Source organism: Mercurialis annua, linkage group LG4 (assembly GCF_937616625.2).
Source record: "Mercurialis annua linkage group LG4, ddMerAnnu1.2, whole genome shotgun sequence".
NCBI lineage: Eukaryota > Viridiplantae > Streptophyta > Magnoliopsida > Malpighiales > Euphorbiaceae > Mercurialis > Mercurialis annua.
This window is the reverse complement of record NC_065573.1, coordinates 14,310,529-14,336,006: the sequence shown is the minus strand read 5'-3', so window position 1 is coordinate 14,336,006 and position 25,478 is coordinate 14,310,529. Positions and strand designations below refer to the sequence as shown.

Sequence of the window (25,478 nt, the reverse complement as noted above, 5' to 3'; positions counted from 1 at the left end):
TACTGAAGTTTCTCAATTCTGTGTATCAGTATATTCACATGTAATGTTTACTAACTGTGGCATGTGGAATCAGATATTTGAGAAAACCGGAAAAAAAAGCCAGCAATAAAGGTAGGGTGGAAGGAAGCATCAGTAGCGGATACTTGAATGAAGAAACCGCAAAATTTGCAGCTTATTACTTTTCAGAAGGTGACCCAATGATACCTAAGCGGCTGCAAAGGAATGACGTTTGTGACATTGAGGTCGACGACAATGTTGACAGACTATCTATTTTACAGCCGCACGACCAATCAGTGGGAGCTTGCCGCAAAAGATATCTTGAAGATGCTGAGATTGTTGCTGCCCGGACATATGTTTTGTTAATTGTTCAGAAATTTAAAATTACAGAGAGTAAGCTTTAATATAGTTGTCCATGTAATTAACAATAATGATTTAGCTTCCAATTATTGTTTTCTTCTTAACTAAAGGGTTTTCGAAGGCGAGTTGCACAGAGGAAACCCTGAAATCAGCACCTCGCAAATTGAAGCGAAGTTCGAGAGTGACTTTGCCTACTGGTTTCAACAATATGTAAGTATTTTACAAAATATATTTCGATTCTTTCAATAAAAAGTTCCGATTTATAATACACTTTTACGCTACAGGTTCAAGATCCAACTGTCTGTACCAATCCCTTCATTCTTAGACTCGCTAAAGGACCTCTTAGATCAGTCAGAACATTTAAGGGGTGCCGTGTAAACGGATTCAAGTTTCAGACTCAAGCTTATGGGGACGAACAGCTTACAATGAATAGCGGAGTCTGCATGAAGGGAACTTAATATGTCGATAGCGAAAATGACTTTTATGGAGTTCTGACATATAATTGAATTAGAGTATCGGACGCTTCCAATGAAGACGACTGTCTTATTTAAATGCGAGTGATTCTGTCACGACCCAAATTATTGAGCCGAGACCGGCGCTAGGGAATGGGAGTGGTAGCTCCGAAACCCGTAGCAAGCCTAAAACCACTATTAATTTTTCGCATTTAAAATTATAATATCATATATAAACCTTTTTAGAAAACTCTTTTACATAATATAATTGTAGATATTAAAATATCATATTACAGTTTACATTCAAAACTAACTATTTGAAATCCAGATGTCTATCTAATACTGACATCTACTGACTACTGCAGCTCTAGGAACTCATGCCTGTGCAAGTCCAATGACTTCTGGCACAATGGAGATGGTTTGTCTGATCCGACTCTGCTTACCTGCAAACATCAGAGTGAGGGGTCAGTATTTGGGAAAATACTGAGTGAGTTTGCAAGTTACTTATAGTATTATTAAAACATAGCGTTACACGCTAAATACATATATAAATTTATGATTTAAACAAACATTATTAATTTTCAAAGTGTGAGTCCAACTCACTAGATACGGGGACTTCCAGACTACACCGTAGCCGAGTTCACTCTGCGTATCTAAATCATAAAGTGTGAGTCCAACTCACTGGTGGCCCAGCCACTGGTGGGCCCAGCCCACTAGATACGGGGACTTCCAGGCTACACCGTAGCCGAGTTCACTCTGCGTATCTAAATCATAACATATTATACATAGACATATTTTAATTCTTAATCATAAAGTCAGATACTTTAGACTGACTCACCAATGATCATGCAGCCTATTGACACCCAATAGGTAGTTGGTCTCTTCGGACCGCACATTAGACACTTATCTCCAAAACAACGAGTACAACAACATTCATATAATCAAATCTATTAAACAAACAGCTTATACGAGCAGATCGTATAGATACGAGATATTTAATGACAATACTCATAATATAAGAAAATAACTTTCATAACAATAATACGCGAAAGTAAATTGCCACTCACAGTGACCGCTATCCAAAATTGCGCTATTATAATCCCGCAAGCGTAAGCTCCATGCGTCGTTCTATCCCTTAGCTATTCTGGCCCGTCGATCCGGTATTTCCCCGATACGCCAGTTACTTATTCGGGTGACCTATACGTTAAATCCGTAAACGTAGGTTTAGTATCAAAACCCTAAGTTATAAACTTAGGTTATCACGATCGTATCTCAAATACGACTCTCAACTTTATCTTAATCACACCTCTCTTTTAAACGTCCTAGTTTATGTTTTGATATTCAATCAAATCGTGATTGTTTATGCGACTTGCAACTGTCTGAAATCAAGTTTCCGCGTCGCGTCAGGGTCCAGAAGGCCCGATTCGAAAATCCCCCTTTGGCGAAGGACTGCACGTTCGTGCAGCAGTGTACTGCACGTTCGTGCAGTCGTGCAGTACGCTGCACGATCGTGTACTCCACGTTCGTGTAGTGTCCTACACGAACGTGTGCTACACGTTCGTGCAGTCTGCTACACGAACGTGTACTGCACGTTCGTGCAGTCTGCTACACGAACGTGTACTGCACGTTCGTGCAGTCTGCTACACGAACGTGTACTGCACGTTCGTGCAGCAAACGGCTGCCGATGTGCAGCTCCGGGGTTCATTCCCCGGGCCATTTTCGACGTGCTTAAACGTCCTAACTCGATCCCGCAACGTTTAATAACATCAAAACTCAAGATTTAAACTTAAAACGTCGAATTCAAACTCAAAATCATTAAAACGGTAAAACCGCTCAAAACCCAAAATCAAAACGTCAAGCTTACCTCAATTTGAAGCTTAAAGATGATAGAGAATTGAATTCTTAATCCATCGGCGCGAGAATCACTCGATTTGGACGAGAAACGGCGAAACCGCGACGGATCGAATCCATCGTCATCTTCCTTCTCTCTTTCTCTGGATCATCTGATCCTTCTTTCTTTCCTTCTTAAGAAACATATATATATCTTGGCTAATGTACCATTTTGATCCTCCATTTCTTTAACATAAACCAATTCCCTTTTAAACTTTCTAATTTAACTAAACGGTTAAATTATTCTTTTATACGTATTATTTATATCCAATTAAATAATACTTGGCCCGAAATTATTATTTTCCGTCAATACTCTTTGAATTGCTATTCTTGAGACTTACTTGGCTAATTTACGTTTTGGCCCTAGAACTTTTCAAAAGTTACAATTTAGCCCAAAACGTATCCGCGTCCAAATTTTAAAAGGTCTCCGATTGACCCGAAACTTTTACCACATATACTATAAAACGTTTCGCGGACCTTGGCGAAATAATTTCCATTTTAAGTCATAGTGGCTAAATTACCACTTCAGTCCCTGTACTTTATTTTGCAACTTTCTTAACATACTTCCTTTCTAATTCCAATTCCACTCTAGAATTGAAATATAATGTTAAATTCTTTGCTATAATCTCTTTTAATACCGATCTACTAAAACTTATTTATCTTACTTTTATCGGAAGGCTTTCCGATATCGCCACTCTGGCGACTCAAAACTGGACACGTGGTCCAATTAGATAATTAAATATTTTGGGGTATTACAGATTCGACCCAACGTAAAATTCTGGCACAATTAGTAACAAAAAATACAACATGGTGGATATTAATAACTGTTGGACTATTGTCCTTTCAAACTCATTTGTTTTGACTTTGACAATCAACTATGAGTGTTCTAATATTATTTATTAGTGTATAGGAACTCATAGAAACAATCGAAAGTCGATTCGGAGCCTTCTAGCGAGAATCGAGTTTTTTTTGAACTCAAACAAATTTCAAACGGATAGACTAGCAGACAGATAGCACACAGATGACCGTCTATCTCACAGACGATAGTCTGTGAGAACAGACGATCGTCTATGCTGAAGACTTTGAATGAGATGCTAGCCGTTGGAGATGGACGATCGTTTGCCTGCTTTAGACGATCGTCTGTCGGGTTTTGCTGAGTAGATTTTGAGTTGCTTGAAGCCAAAATAACGAGAATATTCATCATTGGACCAATGGGACTTATCCACCTCAGCAAGAAGACTCTATATGTGAGTTCTATCTTCTTTGGGAAAGATAGAAAAAATATAGCAAAATGGAAAAAGCTCTCTACAACATTCCTTTTGTCATTTCCTATTTTAATTGTGCATCAATTGTGTTAATCATTGATTGCTTTCATTTGTTTCTCTTGTGGGTTCTTGATTAGCCTTGAAAAATCAAGTGTAAGTTAGAGTTTAGCTTTGAGAAAACTCAACCTCTGTAAGTTAGAGATTAGCTTTGGAAAATCTCAAGTTGGTGCTTAGCTATAAAGCACTAAGTTTGAAGTTAGCTTAGAAAACTTCTTGTGAATCTCAATTAATGGATTCTAAATCTCAATCCTTGATTGAGTAGTGGAGTAGGATCGTTTTGTGATCCGAACCACTCTAAAAATCTCTCGTGTCATCTTCTAAACCCTTAACTCTTTTTAAATTCTTATTTCTGCTTTAAAGAATTTTAATCTTTCGATTTACATTAAAAAACAATGGTTTTCCATACCCCAAAGGGTCTTTCATTTGGTATCAGAGCAAGGTGCTCTTCTTTTCGCTTAATTGCTAGAGTTCTCGATCAAAAATGGCAACCGAAATTTTTTCATCACTCTCAAACCTTTGCTTGATGGGTCAAATTACAAAGTTTGGAAATATATGATGGAAAATTATCTTGATATGCAAGGGGTTGATCAATGAAGTGTTTTTCTAAGGGGATGGACACCTCCATGTGACAAGAATGGAGTCCTTTTGAAGAGAGTAGAATGGTCTAAAGAGCAAGAGAAGGAAAATGGCATGAATAGAAAAGTCATTACTACTCTCCTCTCCTCAATCTCTAGAGAAGAACAAGGTAGAATTCAACACTTGAATTGTGCTAAGCAAATGTGGGAGACTCTAGAGAGCTACTATAAAGGTACACAACAAGCCATGGGTAAGAAGTTTGAGTTGCTTCTTGGAGAATATGAAGGCTTCAAGGGCTTGCCAAATGAAGATGTAGGTATGATGACCTCAAGATTTCTTAAGATTGCTCATAGTCTTAAGCAACTTGGAAAATTCTTCAAGCTCAATGAAATCAATGGTAAAATTCTAAGATCCCTTCCTACTCTTCTATGGCAACCTAAGACTACCGCCATCACTGAAACTCATGATTTGTCCACCTTGAGGACGGATGAGTTGATTGGGAAACTTCTTCTCCATGAGATGTCTTACATCAAGCTTATTCAAGCCGAAATGGCAAAGGAGAAAAGTATTGCTTTCAAGGCTTCAACAATTACTCTTGTAGAAGAGAACAAGAAGGAAAGCAATAAGGAAGAACTCTTGAGGCTCACAAAGAGAGTGAATAGGCTCAAGATGAAGGGAAATGGCAATCATGGTAGATCCTCCTCTTCAAGGAAGAGCTCAAAGGGGGGTTCCAAGACTTTTTGGGATGGTGATTCTCAATCGGATGGTGATAGCCACCATGATACCAACTTGTGCCTCATGTCTTTTGAGGAGAAACCAACACTAGAGGTAAACCCCCAATCTTTTATATCTTGGGATGGTATTGGTGTTGAATCACATGATGCATGCTTAAATATTAAAAATGATATTGTTGTTGATAATATTGTTGATGATATTGTTGTTGATGATGATAATGATGATATGTATAGCATGCTTGATGAACTAGTAATTAAATATGGTGATTATAAAGCCAAGATGCTATTTTTCAAAAATGAAGCTTCTAAAGCTAAAGATGAAATGCTTGTTTTAACGAAAGAATTTCATGAGCTAAAATTATCTAATGAAGCTCTCAAGTTATCGTTAGAATCTATCCCTAAGCAAGGCTTGAATGTTGATAACTTGCTTAAGGAAAATGATCAACTAAAGAATAAAATTCTTGAATTAAAAGACTCACTTTCAAGATTTCAAAAAGGGAAGGCTACTTTGGATACAATTCTTGTATCTCAAAGATGCCCAACCATAAAATTTGAACTTGGCTATAATCAAAATGCTTCTAGTTCCAATGGGACTAAATTTGTGAAGTCCACTTTGCCTCAAACTTCTTATATAGAAGTTCCTCCTAAATTGGTCAAACCAATTGAGGCAAAGAAGGTGCATGCTCAAACTCCTAGACCTAAGCCATTCTTGGATCAAAAGGCTAAGAGCAACAAGGGTTCAAAACCTTTAAGGCATGGCTATGCTTCCAAATATAGCCAAAAATGGAACAAGAAAATTAGAAAGAACTCATATGTTCATGCATCTTGTCATGTTCAATCTTGTTCCCATGCTTGTGCTTATTCTCATAAGACCTTTAGAGGCAAGCTACCTCAAATGAAATCAAATGTGAACCATAGTACTCAATGTTTTTATTGCATAAAATATGGTCACACTAATAATTGCTATGTGAGAAAAGTTCAATTAAGGTTAATTCCTTTGAACTACTCAAGCATTAACTTTCAAGGACCCAAAGTTATTTGGGTACCTAAGTGATTTTCTTTGTAGGTGCAATTGATGTCCACTAAACCAATCTCAAATCATAAGGTGGATGATCAATGGAAGCTTTTAGAAAATGGCAACATAGGTAAAATTGTATCAATCTCTGTGTTTTTCAAAATTGTTGTTTTGAGGGGGAGAATCAATTTTTCAAATCTTATTCTCCTAAAAAGTTTTGATATGCTTTAAAACTTTTTTTAATGATTGGACTTTGTCTTGGTATAATTCAATTAAGGAATTATTGCATATTTTTGATCATTTAAATAAAATTAGTTCAATCAATTGAGTTTTTAGACTTGATGATATCAAATTAATGTCTAAGCGCCTCAATTGAAGGAGAAACTTAGATTCATTTAAATTTGATTTCAAGATCTCTTTCAATTAGCTCTTTTGTCCATGTTTTAAACATGCTTTGATTCTTTTTGTGCTTGACAAAGGGGAAGAAGTTTCTATGCTAAAATTGCTAAGTATTTTCAATAATTTCTTGCTTATGCCTTACATATTGCTTTTATCTTTTGTGCATAAAGTGAGGGGGAGCCAAAATCCATTTGACTCTTACTTAGCCATTTTAGCATGTTGATTGTCAAACTCAAAAAGGGGGAGATTGTTGGACTATTGTCCTTTCAAACTCCTTTGTTTTGACTTTGACAATCAACTATGAGTGTTCTAATATTGTTTATTAGTGTACAAGAACTCATAGAAACAATCTAAAGTCGATTCGGAGCCTTCTAGTGAGAATCAAGTTTTTTTTTTTGAACTCAAACAAATTTCAGACGGATAGACTAGCAGACAGACAACACACAGACGACCGTCTATCTCACAGACGATAGTCTATGAGGACAGACGATCGTCTATGCTGAAGACTTTGAATGAGATGCTAGCCGTTGGAGATGGACGATCGTCTGCCTGCTTTAGATTATCGTCTGTCGGGTTTTGCTGAGTAGATTTTGAGTTGCTTGAAGCCAAAATAACGAGAATATTCATCATTGGACTAATGGGACTTATCCACCTCAGCAAGAAGACTCTATATATGAGTCCTATATTCTTTGGGAAAGATAAAACAAATATAGCAAAAAGCAAAAAGCTCTCTACAACATTTCTTTTATCAATTCCTATTTTAATTGTGCATCAATTGTGTTAATCATTGATTGCTTTCATTTGTTTCTCTTGTGGATTCTTGATTAGCCTTGAAAAATCAAGTGTAAGTTAGAGTTTAGCTTTGAGAAAACTCAACCTTTGTAAGTTAGAGATTAGCTTTGGAAAATCTCAAATTGGTGTTTAGCTATAAAGCACTAAGTTTGAAATTAGCTTAGAAAACTTCTTGTTAATCTCAATTAGTGGATTCTAAATCTCAATCCTTGATTGAGTAGTGGAGTATGATCGTTTTGTGATCCGAACCACTCTAAAAATCTCTTGTGTCATCTTCTAAACCCTTAACTCTTTTTAAATTCTTATTTCCGCTTTAAAGAATTTTAATCTTTCAATTTACATTAAAAAACAACGGTTTGCCATACCCCAAAGGATCTTTCAATAATAGAAATAGATACAATAAGTATGAACCGTTCATCTTAGCCGAACAGGCCAACCAAGTTCATTACCTGCCATATCCGAGTAAAAGAAGGGATAAATTAAATTGGTGGGCAGTTTGTAGGATAAAGGCGCGATCAGAACTTGATATGCGCGAGGGGATTATCCCGGCCTTTTAAGATGAGATAGAAGAAAATCCTCTCGTTGTTGCAACGGAAGACAATCCGACATATTTGGCTGATCAAAATGGAGAAGCTAAGAAGATGCGTTGTTCGTGTCTCCTGAACAAGAAACAGAAGATGAGTTCATCGCATCCTCATCGGACGAAGATGAAAGCGAAGAACTTTAGTAGTTTAGTAAATTTTATGTATTAGAATTTTTGCAACTATAATCAATTGTAAAAGATGATATATTAATGCTGAAATTATGTTACTTAATTATATTATTCAAGTGTATACTTGTTGAATTTGAATTTATATTTCTTAGTTTTATGTTTCACAAAAGACTGTATAATTTTATTAATATAATGTGTTGGCTATTTGTGGAACATTTAAATTGTCGTATGTGCAGGTATGAGGGGTCGAGGATCAGGCACAGGCCGAGGATCAACCACAGGCCGAGGACGGGGAGACCTTATTCCTGGCGATGACGACGTTGCAGAGGAGCAGCAGCAGTCGGAGGCCGGAGGACCTGTTCAACCTAGGCAGCAGCGTGAGCCTGGCGAGCCCCCAGCTGTTCTGGATGACCAGGGCAGGACGAGGGTTCACCGGACCCTAGCAGGTATGATTACAATTTAGTTCTTAATGTGCGTATTGTAATATGTATATATATTAAACTATGTTTATAAAATCACAAGACGATATTGATCGACTCTGGGCCTCTTTCACGGGCTATGCGGGAAATTTTTAAGAAATGCTGGCTCAATAATGGAACAGCATGGCTCTTTCTAACAGCGGAGCAGAGAGAGTTCTATTTCCAAGAGTTCCAGGTAAATAAATTTGCAGTTTAATACTTGTAAGTTATGATTTTTTTTGAAAAAACTAACTCACAACACATGTTTTTACTGTTTGCAGAAGGAGTTCTGGTGGGATAGGTCAGCCTACAGCGAGGAGGTCATCAGACAAGTTTTCATGGCCCACACAGCCAACCGCTACAAAGACAACATCCACAAAATGAGAAAGACAAAACAAAAGCATACCTCTGTGACCCAGGATATGTGAGATGCTTGAAACGCGTTCTGGGACCCAGAGAAGGACATGAAGAGGTCAGAAGTCGCCCGAGAAAATCGGATGAGCGAGCCAGCGGACGCCGGTACTGGACCTGTCCGCCATACTGGTGGATCTCGCTCTGCTCTCAAGCATATGAATGTGATGGTTTGTTTTAAAATTCAGTAATTAAAATACTTAAATAACGTATTTGGTTTATTTTGATACTAATTAAATTCTATTTTTTTATCGGAAAGGGAGCTGGCCAGAGACCGAGTGCAATGGAGCTGTACACTCGCCTTCACTCCACGAAGGCTGACAAGAAGCCGGTAGACAAGCGGGCTCAGGATATGACTGTAAGTCCTTATTAAACTTATAATTTTCTAAGTTGAATTTAACAATTCGGAAATAATATATTAGATTGAAAATGCTTGTCTGTTATATGTTAAATATGTTAGGGTAGATTGTTTATTTGAATTTAACAAGTTAGAAATGCTAGATTATATAGAACATGTTTATTGGTTGGATTATATATTGTAATTTGCTTGCAGCATTTCCCTGAAAAATGGGTGATGCTCATATTATAAAAAAAATGTTGTCGAAATTTCGTTAGAAATTAGGTTTACTTTTTAATATGTTATGCATTTTTAGTTGTTTTAAAACTAAACTGATATGTTTTTTGTTGTTTTGTAGGACGCCATCACTGAGAGGCTTGCTGCTGCGACACAGTCTCCGACCGGAGAGGGTAGCTCCTCGAGTCCAACGGCAGTGGACGAGACCTAGGTGTTTCTGGACATCGAGGGCATCAACAAGAAGAAACATGTGTACGGCTTGGGATCCGCGAGCAGCAGGTACGCGGGGACAAGTAGCATGGTGCAGCGAGGCATCTCCTCTAGGTCGTCGCAGCAGACGGACGAGGAGGTCGAGCGCCGTATGCAGGCCGACAATCAAGAGGGTCTGCGACTGGCTCAGGAGCATAATGGCGGAGCAGCAGCGTCAACAGGCGGCGACCATGGCCCAACTGATCCGTGAGGAGATCGCCAGGATGATGCCTAACCTTCCTTCAGAGTTTCGGCTACAGCCCCCACCCACTCCACCAGACGATGACGACACTATAGATTTGCAGTGTCGTGTTAGCTTATCTTATTACAAACATAATATGTTTTTTTTCTTTTTGACGTTTATATGTATACTTTGATATATATATATATATATATATATATATATATATATATATATATATATAAAACAGGTTTGAAACGATAGGGAAAAACAGAAAAAATAGCGGAAAACGGCAGAAATCTGCCGAAAAAAGGTTAATTTTGCGACAGAACTATCTGTCGCAAAGCCCTTCCATTTGGAGTCAAATGGTGAGGCATTTGTGACGGATGAAGTTCGTCGCTAATTAGCGACAGAATAATGCCTCACCAGTTGACACCAAAAAGCAAGGGATTTGCGACGAATAGTTCCGTAGCAAAGTATCATTTTCCGTCGCAAAATCGTCTCCCATTTCGTCTTGTTTGGAGACATTTTTGCGACGGAATTTGGAATTTTGCGATGGAATTATCCGTCGCAAAATTTGCAACGGATTTGGTTTTTGGTCTCTAACACCGTCTGCGACCGAAAATGTTATGACAGATTGAGTCCGTCACAATTCCGTCGCAAACAGTGTTTAGCGACAGAATATAGGGCTTTAGCGACGGAAAATTCCGTCGCTAAAGCCCTGTTTTCTAGTAGTATAGCAAGTACTCCTAAGCATACATCTAAACCTGGCGGTTTCTAGCAGAAGTCTAAGTTTGATTGATTTTATTAGGTTATCTTGAATGCCCGATACAACCGTTACTACATTTTCATGTTAGTCCTAAGATGTCTAAGCGACTAGCTAGAATTGATTTGATTAGCTAAATTAAAGTGGTTAGTCCTTTAGCCTGTTAATATTGGCATGCTTTTGGAAAGCGGTAAACATTGCAAACGAGCCCATATTAGCTTGGTATGCATACAAGGTGAGAAATACTTTTAAACCTCGTTGACTTTTGAATACCCGGTACTCGGGCAGGTTTGACTGTCGGTATGGTCAGAACTGGTTCTTGGTCATAACACGGGAATTTTCCGTCTTGTTAATATGGTTCTATCAGTTTGAACCGCAGTCAATTCCGAGTTCGATGAACCCGGAATCCGGTCTGGAAGTTGTTGAGTTTACTGGCCTCGGGCTCGTGGACCCGGTTTATACTTTATGTTACATCAGTGGACTTCAAGGTCCGGATTACATCAGGTCTAACCCGTTACAGTGCACAAAATTAAAGTACATGAAAATCCTACGTCTGGATTCTTTATGGGCATAATTCCTAGCCCAAACGAGCCCAGAAATCTAAATTGTAGTTTGGATCGAAGTTTCAAAAATCTAGAAAAAATAGTTATGGGGAGGGGGAAGAACACGACAGTGACGCCACCTTTAGTGCCAGCGGTGGCACCGTAAACTGTCAGCACCAACAGTGTACCATGTCGGCGCCACCGTATATTGTCGGCACCAGTAGTAGGGATAAAAGCTTGTTTTCAGCTACGTTCTCACTCGTTTTAGATCCGTTTTTTGTGCAAAAGCAGTCAAAACACATAAAAAGAACAAGGAAAACATATATAATAGTCTGGAAGTGTTTAAAAGCAATTAAACACCAAACACATTGATTTACAGCAGATTTGAGGAGTAAAAAGTTGATGGTAAATAAGCTAAAAATACAATAAACATGCTCTCTAGGTGTTCTAATTAAATTCTGAATTTAGGCATACAAAACATATTAATCAGCTATTAACATGTTTTTTCATCGAATCCATAACAATTTGATAAAAATATTAATTTTAGCTAATATGACAATTTTATGGCAAAATTAACAAATAGTCTAAACATACACCTAATTCATACAAATTCAGCAAGTATGATAATCATGGCATACAAATTGATATGAGATATACAGAGAGTCCTCACAATTACCGGTCTGAGTCCTTGGCTCGTTTGCTGGCGAAATGGATGCAAAATTCAGCTTCGAATCTGTGCAGGGCTGTGCCCCCGAAGTCCTCTCCGCCCACACTAGTGTATTTACACCATAAAAGTACTACAAGTACACCATAAATACACTTTAAAAATACACTATTAAGAACTCCACCAAAAATATAAAAATTAAATAAAAATTTAAGACGTTAAACAAAGAATGTAAAAGAAAGTATTTTTGAAATTAGAAAACTAAGAAAGGTCATTTAGATAATTAAAAACGGTATAGGATGTAAAGTTATCACAATAATGAATACCGCTGTAAATAAAGTTGAAAAGAAGGTAACTCAAGAGATTTCATTAAATAATTAATTTTTATAATAATTTTTAAAAAATAAGCGTAATGTATTAAAAGTTAAAGCAACGCTTATTCAATTTTGCTAGTAAGGAATCTAAGCGGAAACTGGAAATTCAATTATGATATAAATTTGTAAAGTTGAGAGACATTTGGTATAAATTGTAAAGCTATGGGACTATTAATGAAATTTACCCCGAACCAAAGAGCTTAATTTAGATCCAATTTTATTAACTTAATTTTGAGCTATGAAAAGGAAATCGAAGTCCGCTGGTGAAAAGCCCTAGTTTTATTGGAAAGAATCGTTTAGGATCAAATTCATTCCTTTTCCTTAAACCCTAGAATTTGGGACAGACATCACTGGTTGGTTCTTTTACTTGCTTATCGTCTTTTAACAAACTAGTTTTTGCTGTCTGATGTCTGATTCTGAGATGTGAATTTTAGCTGATTTTTTGCTGAGCTGACCTAATTTCATTATTTTGTGTAGAACTGAGCTAGTGGCAATTTGATGAAATTGGAGCACGATGGCAAGCAGCTATTCTAATGGGTCTGTCTATGTTTGTAATTTGCCTGAGGGCACTGACGACAATATGTTGGCTGAATATTTTGGCACCATTGGCTTGCTTAAGGTATATTTACATTTCTTACTCTTTGCTTTAGTTTATCCAGTTTCTGTATTGTTCACTCTTATTCTGGTCATCTTTGATAGAAAGATAAGCGGACCGGCCGACCCAAGATATGGCTGTACCGAGACAAAACCACAAATGAGCCTAAGGGGGATGCTACTGTCACCTACGAGGATCCACATGCTGCTCGAGCTGCTATTGAATGGTTTAACAACAAGGATTTTCATGGTAATATAATCCAAGTTTTCATGGCGGAGTCCAAAAATAAAGATGACAACACCTATAATTCTGGGGCTGATGCTATTTCCGGTGCTGATTTTGGTGGCTTGGAGGAAACTGCTTTGGATACGAATGACGATGCTGTTGGAAGAGGTAGAGGCAAAGGTGATGCTTCAGGGAAAGCATGGCAGCAAGAGGGAGATTGGCTGTGTCCAAATACAAGGTCTGTGATGTGAGATCGGTGAGCAGCTCTTTCTTGCTCTTATAAACATGGTTTCAATGTTGGTTATGATGGTTGTTGTGTTAAACGCTTCTCATGCACCGCTCTTGTAGCAGTTGTACCAATGTAAATTTTGCCTTTCGTGGTGTGTGCAACCGTTGTGGAAGTGCTCGACCTTCTGGTGCCTCTGGCGGAAGTGCAGGAGCTGGTCGAGGGAGGGGTCGTGGTGCCCAGAGTGTTGGGGCCCCTGGTCGGGCAGTTACTGGTTCTACAGGGCTTTTTGGCCCTAATGATTGGCCTTGTCCAATGTGAGATTTTCCTTTCCTTGTTTCCATTTTCTGTGTGCTTGTGATCCACAATGACATATTGAATGTGACTAAATGCTTGGATGCATAATTGCTAGAGTATTTTTGCTGCTTGCTTCACAATCAAATTATTTGTCAGTTCTCGTGTATCTTATTTTGCAATAGCATTACAGTTAATTTTTTTATCTAATTGTAATTTAGAGACACTGGTGAACCAATCATGGGGTTTCAATGGCTTAATGAGTCTATATAGAGAGGGACATGGACTTGTCAAGGTGTAATTAAACATGAGTTTTGAATAGATTAATGTTGAATCAAGGCTAGTTGATCCTCAAAGTGGCGCAAGAGAGTTCTTTTTCCTTTTTCTAACTTTCTTGTTTAGATGAAACAACATATTACAAAGCATTAAGTGTTTCCTGACCTAGTATAAAGAAATTATAATCGAAAATACTCCACAAATCAAGTTTTATGCAAATACTGATCGAACTCTGACGAGCATTAAAAGTTCTTGGAGTCCAAATTTATAGATCTAATGAAATTGATTGCCTTCCTGGAAATCTTATTGTTTCCCTCTGAGCTGCCAATAAATAGTAGGGTCAAGTTGTAACTTCTCTTATTCTCAGTAAAGGAATGGAACCTCTTATTGCCTTTACCTGAATGTCCATTTTTCTCACCTCATCTTTTAAACACATGCTCTCAGCCCAAACATCCTTTCATTCCTGGAAACAGTATCCTTTCATTCCTGGAAACACTAATGGTTCGCATTTATTAATTTTACTGGCAATCTTCTGCTATTATTACCGGTCATCAGTTCTGATGCTTTGTTCTGTCACAGTTATATTATATTTTTTGTTTGTTGCATGTTCTTGCATAAAAGAAAAAGATGATATGTATGCTTTTTCTCATCCGTCCTCCGCCTAGTTCCTTAGTTTTTTGATCTAATTCATAGTACATGTTCGACAAGTTGGAAATCTCATAATACACATGAGAAATAATAGAATGAGAATTGTGTAGCCTGAACAAAAATGAATTTCTAAAGGAAAGCCTGGTCGACAAGTGGGTTTCTGTGCTGGGTAAGTAGCGATTGCCAGAAATAAAAAGAAATAAGCTTGCAAGTCTAGCTTGTCTTTGATGAACTGGGTTTTTGGGAAGAACATGTCAGAGGCAGACTGAGCCCTGGTTACTTAAACTAGAAAGGGAAAAGGTGCAAAAATGACCCTCATGTATACCTCATGTATCTTATTGGCACTTCATGTATTTCGGATCTCAAATATGACCCTAACGTTGCGAAAAAGTATCAAAAAAACACAAAACATGGACGACGTTAAACATATGTGTACGGCCTTAAACGGAAATGTTAACGGAAGGGTCATTTTTGACACTTTTTCAAGACGTTAGGGTCCTTTTTGAGATCCGAAATACATGAGGTGCCAACATGAGACACGGGCTGTACATTAGGGTCATTTTTGCACCTTTTCCCAACTAGAAAAGGTGGAAAACTAGCGCCTTAGGCTGGGAAACAATAATTAATTAATGATTGCCTTAGGCAAAGTTAGGGTGTACATTCCTCTAAGTTTACGTTCGTTTTTCCCCTCCTCCATAATTATTTTTTCATCCGTAATTATCCAGTGTACATAAGGAACATTATGGAGATCCCTTGAATACCATGTTACATATAAATTAGCCAATTCGCATCTTTACTGCTTTTGGCATGGCATCATGTTGTTAAGTGCATATCTATTCCTTGCACCCTGTGCCTAGTTTGTACAAATCTTTTGCGCCTTGCATCTTTGATCACTATGATGTGCAACTCTACATGAGATCTAATAAAATACTGATTGTCGTAGAAAAGAAAAAGATGTTTGGCAAGTGACTTGTGAGATTGAAGAAAACCGACGCTTTTAGGAGGCTGGTTAATTTCCCTTTTGGATAATGATAAAAAGTTTCAGTGTTTAAAATAGAATTTTGGTGAAACTCTACCAAGTACCAAGTACCAAGTACCAAGACTCTTGAGTGAGGTGATATTTATCCTCTGATCAAATTCTGGTAATGAACTGCCACAGTTTATTTACTGGGTTCTTGGAAACCTTGGAAAATTATTCTGTCATGCCATGGTTGGTTTGCTGAAGTTTGTCAGCAGCTTTAATAGCTGCTGGAATTATGTTACCTTTTATATTAGGAATAAAAGTTGAGGTTGGAATGACGGCTTATGCGAAGGAACAATGTTTCTTTTTAATGTTTTGTTGTACGGGAATATAAGTCAAAAGCAGATTCATTGGTGGTGTTTGTAGTTATATTCGCTATTTGACAAGCTATGTTGTTTGTAGGTGGAAAATTAGTTTGATTTTACTAGTTAAAAGTTTTTGGAATTGAATAGTAAAATCGGTTACCACATTTTAATTTTCAAATCTTATATTCTTATTGCCTTCTATTTATGTAATTTTCAGGTGCGGCAATATTAACTGGGCAAAACGCTCGAAGTGCAACATTTGCAATACCAATAAACCAGGTCATAATGAGGGTGGTGTAAGGTTTGTATTGTTTTTGCCTGTTTTTAAATCTATTCAGTAATCTTATTTGTAAGTTTTAGCAAATTATTTGGAGTAGTAAGTACTGAAGTGTCTTTGTATATCTTAAATTCATTTGTTGACTTGGGATAGCTAACAGTTTATGTGGCTAAGAACTTGGACTTCCCCTCAATTCGGATTTGGTTGTACGAAAAGTAAAGAAGATAAAGTAATTAAGATTTTGAGCATCACAACCCTAACTGTTTAGGCATCACACAAGTTAGAATTGCATCACACAGAGTCAAAGATGAAGCAACTGCTCAAATCTTATTAACCGATGTTTACTTTTGAAATTACGGAGCGAGATTTTGGGATTTTCAGTCATTCTAAGCTGTTATTTTCCCCATATCTGGAGGTAGATGTATTAATACGTTTTGGCATGCTTTTTAAAGAACAAAAATCGTTAAAATCCTGAATGAGCTCATCATTTTTAAAACACGTTTTTGTCTGATTCTAGACTGTTGCACTTCACTCTGTTCTTTTTTTTTGTTCTTGGTAACTAATACATCACCAATCTGATTGTTGTCAGCTGAATAATACTACCCATTTAAGGTTTTTTCCTCATTTTCTTGATCCTCTATAAATCTTGGTTATAATCTTGTATTTTTGGATGTGGTCAACCTTGGATGTGCTTTGTCTTATTAGCTTCACTCATGTGACTTAGATGTGCTCACCCCTGTATTTTTGGTATTCCTAGTCTTAATTTCACTACAAAAGTACAAAAAATGAGAAGAATTCTAACTGCTTTTTCATAAAAATTACCAAGTCATACGAGAGAAATTATAAGTACCAAAATATCTTAATCCAGTTATTCCCTCCGTTGCGTTTAGGAAGTCCCTTTGACATTTTTAATTGTGCCATTTAAGAAATCTCATTGTACCTTTTTTATATATTTTTCCTTTTTTTATCCTTGTTTTATCTTAATAGTAGAACACATTCAGAAGATAATTAATGATATGTATAATTTCAAAGCACAATTAATAAGGGCAAAATAAGAAAATAATATATATTTTACGTCTTCTTAATATATGTGTAAAACACAAAGGGATTTTTCTAAATGGGACGAAGGGAGTACATGACTCTTTGACAAGGATCCCAATCATCTGAATGGACTGATTCAAAAGGATCGTTTATCGAGTCTCAGCCTCAAACTAGTATGATAGTGTTTAGCAAACTGACATGAGTTGCAAATTAATGAAGTAAAGCTACGAAAATGATGACCAAGTTGCTTTATTAGGGGAAGAGAAGGATGACCCGACGATGTGCATTAAAAGGAGTTACTATTCCTAAGCAAGCTACGGTCTTCTTTGTGTCAAGGATATAGACCTCCAAATTCATGTACTTTATCAATAATCTGCTTCGTCATAAGATCCCAAGAAACACAATAATCAGAAAACAAATAAGATATAAGGTTTCTTACAAAGATAAGATTTTAAAAAAAAAATCTAGACCAACTTAAAACATATAACAATGGGATTAAAGGAGTTGGAATTATTGTGCCAGGAAAAGCTGAGGTGCAGACTAATTGTGATAGAAATTTTAAATTGTTACGCTGTATCCACTCCTTGATATATGCTAATCTTTTTTAAGGCTCTAATATTTCTTCTTAGTAGTTGTAGATATTCTTGAAAACTTACTTTTGGTCATTAATTAAAATGCTTTCTTGATATTGGACAATAGAAAGAGTCAAAGAGATATAGACAAGTAAATCCTTTATGATATGAAATCTTAAATACTAAAAATTTCTCTATCAAAAGGAAGTAGACTACTCGAGAATTTCACATTTTATTTAGCCACAACATAATATAAAGGAACTGAGTGATGCTTTGGTTACCAATGAATGATTCAGAATGCAACCTTTCAATTTTCGGCCTCTACTACATCGCATTTTTGCACATGCGTAGGTGATAGTGAGATTCTTGGCCAAAGGCTTAACCCCTAGTTTTTTTGGCTTTCCGCTCACTTGGACTTCATGTGATACAACCAAATTAAGGCATGACTAGTGCTCAAGAATTTGAGTAACTTGCTCTACATATGTTTCAGTAGCAAAATAGTGGGAGTGAACCTCAAATCAGAATTTCAGGTCTGGAAGAGAACAAGAAAAAGAAAGATGAATGTTCTAAGATTCACATCTAGAAGGGTTAATGCAATCTTATCTAAAAGGGGGGCAATAGCACCTTGTAGTGTTTCATTTTCATAGATTCGGAGAATTAATAAAAGTTTCAGCTTCATGCCCTTATGCAATCTTATCTAAAAGAGGTCTAAGGCCATATAGCTTCATGCACCTAAGGTTGTGAATTGAATCAGCACAATTGAAAAGGGCATGAAGCTGAAATTTTAATTAATTATCCGAATCTATGAAAATAAAACAGTACAAGGTTAAGTATCTACGAGCCGAAAATTATAGAATACCCTTTGTTGAAGTGGGATAATCCCACATTGGTTGGTGTGGAAAGGTTACAGCAAATTGTATGCTATCTAGCACAAAAAAAATCACTTAGGTGACGTTTATTCCACCTCACTACTAATCTAATCTTACTAATCATCTAATATCCACATATATCTTTAGTTTCTTTTAGCTACTTTTCGGTTTTTCCCCTTTGCTAGAGTTTTATTGTAAAATATGCTTATGCTGCTTATGTCTCCCATTGCATAGAGGAGGACGTGGTGGAGGTTACAAAGAGCTTGATGAAGAGGAAATAGAAGAAACTAGACGACGAAGGAAAGAAGCTGAAGAAGTAAGATCTACTTGTACTGACTTGACATTGGATTTACTTTAGGCTTTACGATTTTGTTGTTTTTGAAATCCAAAATCAGGACGATGATGAGTTATATGATGAGTTTGGGAACCTGAAAAAAAAATTCCGTGCCAAAACTCAGCAAGCTGAATCTGGACGGGTGCTTCCAGGTGCTGGCCGTGCAGGATGGGAGGTTGAGGAACTAGGTTAGTGAGCATTGCCCTGACTCTGTTTCCTTTCTGTTTTCGAACTCCGGCTCTGTTTTTATCTTGTATATGTTTAAGGTAATTTTCATTCTGAATTTATAGTTGGAACCATGATATTCATATGCATGTCCCCTTATATCTTGAACTACAGACATTTGTTTAAAGACTCGAATTTAATGCATTTAATAGCATGTGTGGGAGGTTGAGGAACTAGGTTTGTGAGCATTGCCTAACTCTGTTTTCCTTTTTGTTTTTGAACTCCAGCTTTGTTGTATCTTGTAAATGTTAAAAGGTAATTTTTCGTTCTGAATTTATAGTTGGAACCCTGATAGTTATATGCACGTCTCTTTATATCATGAACTACGGACATCTGTTTTAGAACTAATTGCATAATGATAGCATGCATGTAGCAATCTGGCTGTCAATATGTTCTTTCTATCACTTGGACATGTCTCAGTACAGGACTAATATTCCATCTGCTGTCACATGATGTTGATAATGGTGGTGCTAGAAACTTTAATTGGAGGGTGTTTAGGGGGATATAATATTTATGTTCAGTAGTTGATAAATTTTATGCTTCACCAATAATGAAAAATACAGAACTTTCACCATTTTTTAGTTGTCACAAACTTCAAAATTTATCAATTACATCACATGCATAAACTTGCATATCATTTGAATGTCACCAGCTGCTGACTGGTGAAATTGTAATTGCTTAATGAGGAAAAACAGACTATTACCCAGAATTCAGATAATACATTTTTTTTTTTGTAAATATCAATCCTTTGGGTTAGAAAAAACTTTCTACTTCTTCGGGAGCGCCTTCATTTCCCTTATTGATTTCTTGCCCTATCCAACATTTTTCTCATTTGGAAACCATGTTACTGGATCAATGTTTAATCTTTATGCCATGGCTGCATTTCTAAAGACTCCTCTCTTTTCCTGAAGTTTATTTTTGAAATCAATAATGTTTAATAACTCTTCTTTAGAATATCTTATTACTTATACATTAGTCTCAATCCTGAGAGAAAGCCCCCACCCCAAAACCCAAACACACAACTTCTCGTCTTTCTCATCTTAAGAAAAGAATTTCAGTTTTCAACACAATAATCTCATTGCTTATAAAATGTGTTGGACTTGCGCAACTGTTTATGTAATAAACCCAAATCTGTTATGGTCGAGCAGCGTATAGACACATTTGCTTCTAGGAGTCTTGAAAGGCAATTTAGCCATGATGAGGGACAGGTATACCTATTCTTAGTACAATGGACATTGCAATATATCATTTATATTTTAATTTTTTGAACATTTTAAAAAATAGTCTCTTAAGAAATTCATGGTTTTTAAGAAAATTATGTTATAAATATGTAGTTCAGTTTTTTTTATTTTTTAAAATTTAAAACTAAACCAAACTGAAAATCAATCGAATTGTATTGATTGTTTTTAGTAAGGAATTGGTAATGGTATTTTACAGCCACAGAATTCAGTTTTTTTATTATTTCCTTTTTGAGGGTAAAAATCATATTTCTGGTATTACTGTCCATCGGTATTCAATCCACTTTTGTATTCTTGATTTTGAACTTCACTGGGAACCTGGTAAGTTATAAACTTATAATAAAGGCTGTAAGTTTGAGAGGTAAAATGAAGTTTATGCCTATTACTTCGAAAATGTTACAACATCATATGATTAATAAATTGTAATACTTAATTTTTCTACTAGACAACGACCATTTGTGTTAGTTATTCTGTCGCCACCAATGCTGTACATGAGTTTTATTTGATTAATATTTCGTAATGCTAACATCTGCTTTTATACTATAGGGCATTATAGTATCGAGGTATAAATATTAAGATGAATGAGCTTAAAGATTTTCTCAGATTGATATTGAATATTTGCGTTCTTCTATTTTTAGTGTTCATTCTGTTCTGAATCTGTGTTATTTTTTTAATATAATTATGTGTTTGCTTCAGAAAATTGAATTGTATTGTACTGCACCCTATAGGTTGACTTGTTGCGGAGTTTGTTATTATGTTGATGAGAATTTTTTTTTATAATGGCAGGATGTATTTTTGGTTAGACTTGGATGGTTATTATCTAGGTTGATGCTAGTTGTTGGAGGAGTGATTTACTATGCTAATGAAAATATACACTTACAGGTGTGGTTGACAGAGATGGCAGAGACAGAGGGAGAGAGAGGGATGATAGGGAAGGCTGTAAACATGATGGCAGGGAAAGACGCAGAAGTCGAAGTAGAGAGAGGGATCGAGAACGGGGTTATGATTATGATCGAGATAGAGATTATGGTCGTGACCGGGACCGAGATCGAGACAGGGTTCGGTACCGTTTTTAAGGATGGGAAGGATGTTCCAGTAGAACTGGTTTTGATTTTTCGTTTTTGTTTATTTTGAAGTTGTGGTTTTTGGCTTGTCTAAAATTCAGATGTTTGAGCTGCAATGCAACCTGTAACAGAGAAGTCGTTTTTATATTTCAATTACTTATTTAATTTATTGCCCAATGAATTTAACATGATGTTAAACACAATCATTTCTTGTGCATTTGTTATGTTGGGCTTTGGGTGGAATTATTATTGACAGGATTTTATATCTTTTTTCTAAAAAATTGGTTATTATTTTGTAGCATCCATTAATTGATATTTAAAAAGTGTTCGTAATATGGCAATTTAATGGAGTTTTAATATGCTTTATGAGATTTAAAAATTATATTTGTATTAATTTGCATATAATTTTAGAAGTACACTATATTTGATAGACCAATAATTTTGTATTAATTTTGATATAGTTAATCAAAGTTTATCAATAACTTAGTGGTTAATAGTGAAATCCAATATACAAGGTTTTAGCTTAAATTTTTGGGCTTTTTACATATATACTTTAGGGTGATTTACAAAAATATCAAAACTATAAATATTTGTCAGAAATACCTCAAAAACTGAAAATTTATTAACGTACCTAAAGATTTTAAATATTTATTTTTTTACCCCTTAGTTGCAAACAGTTTCAAAAAACACAATTTGAAACTGTTTTACGAAACGTTTCAAATACGGTTTCTAATAGAGTTTCGAATACGGTTTCTAATTGGGTTTCAAACGGTTAATAATTGTTTTTTAAAAAATAAGTTGAAATTATTTTACAAAACGTTTCATATACAGTTTCTAATAGTTTCAAACGGTTTCAGAAAATAAAATAAAATTTGAAACATTTATAAACCGTTTCAAAGACGGTTTTTAATTGGGTTTCAAACGGTTTATAACCGGTTCTTAAAAAATAATTTGAAACCGTTTTAAAAAACAGTTTCAATTACAGTTTCAAAAGGTTTCAATTTTTTTTAAAGTAGACATCTTTGAAACTGTTTATAATACAGTTTCAAACAGTTTAAAAAAGAGTATTTTTACAAAAAAATTCAGAGTAAAAAAAAAATTCGGAGTAAAAAATAAATTTTCAAAAAAAGGTAAAAAAAATAATTTTTTAAAAAATGGAGTATTTTTGCAAATGTTTTTAAAAAGGAATATTTTGTGCAAATTTCTCTATATTTTATTTAAACTAAGTGCTTGCATTTATCTCTGTGAAATAAAAGTTTGCAAAAATGATCTTTTTATTTCTTTGTATATTCAAATATACCTTCTTTTTCTAACAAAGGTACAACTGTTTTATCCAATCTCTCCACCATTGAATAAAATTCATTTTAAAAAGTCATATAAAAAAATTAAGCAATTGTAATGACAAGTGTTTATTTTAAAGACAAGTGTCTAAACATTGATAACAAATGTAATAGTAAGATTAATCAAATTTTATTATTCCAATTCATTTTAAAAAGTCATATAAAAAAATTAAGCAATTGTAATGACAAGTGTTTATTTTAAAGACAAGTGTCTAAACATTGATAACAAATGTAATAGTAAGATTAATCAAATTTTATTATTCCAATTTTTCAGAATTAATGACATTTTTATCTTTAAAATGGGAGTTAATGAAAGTTTTCATATTTTGAAAATATGAAAAATTTCACATGGCATTGAGCTAGTAACACGGCTGCTCGGCATTATAGTGGTTGCATTGACACCGGCCTGCAACTCAATATAATAAAAGCTACGGTATTTGTGATTCTATACTCAATATAATAAAAGCAAAAAAATAATAAAAAAGCGGTGCGAAATCATGAATCTTGATTATCAGTAAGGAGTCAGCATCTTAGAATATACTCTTCACAACATCAGTTAACAAAGAAATTTGTGTTTAGCAAAGAAGTTAAAGAACACGTATATGTGCAAATCCAACTTTAAAAGGAGCACGCTTGAATATGAAAAAGTTGGAAGAGTATTTTCATAAATAATTTAAAAAAAGACATAGAGGGAGTAATCTCCTCTTAAATCTTGCTAAAGATAAGTTAAGGAATTAAAAAAAGATTATTGAAAAAATGAAGGCTATTTGAGGAATGAAAACTAGTGTGATATTATTGTAACATTGCTTGTGTTCGAAAAGAAATTATTTTCTAGTTTGAAGTTTTGAATTTATGATTGGATCTCATGCCGTTACGATTAGGGGTGAGCACGGTTCGGTTCGGTTCGGTGTGCGAAATGCTCGAACCAAACCACCCCTATTAAATTAAAAACCAAAACAACATAGATCGGTTGGCGGTTTTTTCGGTTCGGTTAACCGAAATGTCGGTTTTTTCTAGTTCGGTTCGGACGGTTAACCGTATAAAAAAACATAAAATTTATTTACAACTCTAAATAAGAAAATATATAAAAAATAAACAAAAATAAACAAAAATATGGTTTTAATACATTAATTCAATTTACATTACATTTACACTTTAATCTACCATCTCTAGCTAAAATAATAAACCAACACAAAACTTGGTAAGAAAGAAGTCCAAACAAACCTCCTGCAGAAATAAAAAAACAAAAATTAATTAGTCATTCATTAAACAGAATAACAAATAAATAAAAGAAATTAAATAATTGATAAATTTTACAAATAACCTTAAATTAAAATCCAAACAAATTAACCAAAATTTACCTTATTATTTCGAATCTCCTGCAAAAATTAAATCAAGAAAATAACTATAAATCTATAACCAGTCTGCAAAAATGGAAGAAATAAATAAATATTAAAAGACCAAGAAATTAACAAATTTTCATAGATTTACCATAACGATTTCAAAAAATTAACCAAAATTTACCTCGTAATCTCGTCTTTTTGTTGCAATACCACATCTGCAACGACAAATCAAGAACAAAAATTAGATCTATGAAAAAAATAACTATATGTAACAATAGAGCGAATCTATGAATCTTAAAAATTCGAACAACCAAAAGCAAAACGCAAAAAAAAAATAGCACGCTCAACTACTAACCTTTAAACATGTGAAGTCTCACAAATCGATCAATAAGGGAAGAAGAAAATCAAAGATTTTGAGAAACACAGAATAGGATGCAGAGTAGAAAGGAGAAATAAAGAAATAAATACTTTTGAAGTTAAATTTGATGAATAATTGAGTAAATAGAAGAGGAAGGAGAGGAGTTTAGGGTTTGGGTAACTGAGTGATAAGAGAGAAACGACAGAAAATAAAGAAGATTAGAGTTGGGAGTTTTAAAGAGGCTATATATAGTATGTATAAAAATTATCAAAACACTGTCGTTTTATCAATTTGGTTTTCGGTTCGGTTCGGTTAACCGAGCCTAAAAACCAAATCGTAACCGAAAACTGTGATTTTCAGAATTTAAAAACCAAACCACTCCATAGAAACCATTTTAACCACTCCATATTTATTTTCAACTCGGTTCGGTTCGATTTTCTAGTTTGGTTCGGTTTTTGGTCCCCCCTAGTTACGATGCTGTAACCGATTCAAGCCTGAAAATAAACAGAGTTTTGATTTAACTAACAACTAAACTAATATCTACAAGAATTAAAATTAAAATTAAAAAAATTTAAATTAGGTTAATATTATTGTTATTCCTAAATTAAATTTCAATCAGGATACTGAAAGATAAAATCTTATCTTTATTTTTTGATTGATTAACTTGTTAATATAAAATAATGAGAAATCCTAACTATTTATGGGGAATGGATCTTAATAAAAAAAAATTATATTCTAATGAAATACAATCTCTTA

The 25,478-nt window shown here is 35.1% G+C and overlaps 1 protein-coding gene and 1 long non-coding RNA gene across 5 annotated transcripts; one reads left to right on the top strand and one right to left on the bottom strand.

Moving 5' to 3' along the window:
• Positions 1-12,632: 12,632 nt before the first annotated feature.
• Positions 12,633-21,846, top strand: LOC126677954 (transcription initiation factor TFIID subunit 15). Of its 3 annotated transcripts, none has more exons than XM_050372775.2 (8): positions 12,633-12,828; positions 12,949-13,090; positions 13,171-13,529; positions 13,640-13,834; positions 16,279-16,362; positions 19,055-19,136; positions 19,216-19,342; positions 21,500-21,846. In XM_050372775.2, exons 2-8 carry the CDS (start codon positions 12,986-12,988, stop codon positions 21,691-21,693), a joined length of 1,146 nt encoding a protein of 381 aa, XP_050228732.1. In that variant the 5' UTR covers positions 12,633-12,828; positions 12,949-12,985; the 3' UTR covers positions 21,694-21,846. The 3 variants fall into 3 exon arrangements, with proteins under 3 accessions (XP_050228732.1, XP_050228731.1, XP_050228733.1); XM_050372774.2 differs by having other exon boundaries at positions 12,634-12,824; XM_050372776.2 differs by having other exon boundaries at positions 12,636-12,824; positions 13,643-13,834.
• A 2,322-nt stretch (positions 21,847-24,168) lies between these two features.
• On the bottom strand, positions 24,169-24,925 carry LOC126678932 (uncharacterized). Of its 2 annotated transcripts, XR_007640770.2 has the most exons (4): positions 24,720-24,925; positions 24,546-24,579; positions 24,346-24,400; positions 24,169-24,248 (listed from the first exon to the last, which is right to left on the bottom strand). It is a non-coding gene; the product is annotated as an uncharacterized LOC126678932 (long non-coding RNA). The 2 variants fall into 2 exon arrangements; XR_007640771.2 differs by lacking the exon at positions 24,346-24,400.
• Positions 24,926-25,478: the final 553 nt, after the last annotated feature.

What these genes read in the sequence shown, in the direction of transcription:
- LOC126677954 (XM_050372775.2), top strand. Translation starts at nt 12,986, where the DNA reads ATGGCAAGCAGCTATTCTAATGGGTCTGTCTATGTTTGTAATTTGCCT. An exon ending in GCACCATTGGCTTGCTTAAG is followed by an intron (nt 13,091 to 13,170) that starts GTATATTTACAT and finishes CATCTTTGATAG; the next exon opens with AAAGATAAGCGGACCGGCCG. An exon ending in GAAGGAAAGAAGCTGAAGAA is followed by an intron (nt 19,137 to 19,215) that starts GTAAGATCTACT and finishes ATCCAAAATCAG; the next exon opens with GACGATGATGAGTTATATGA.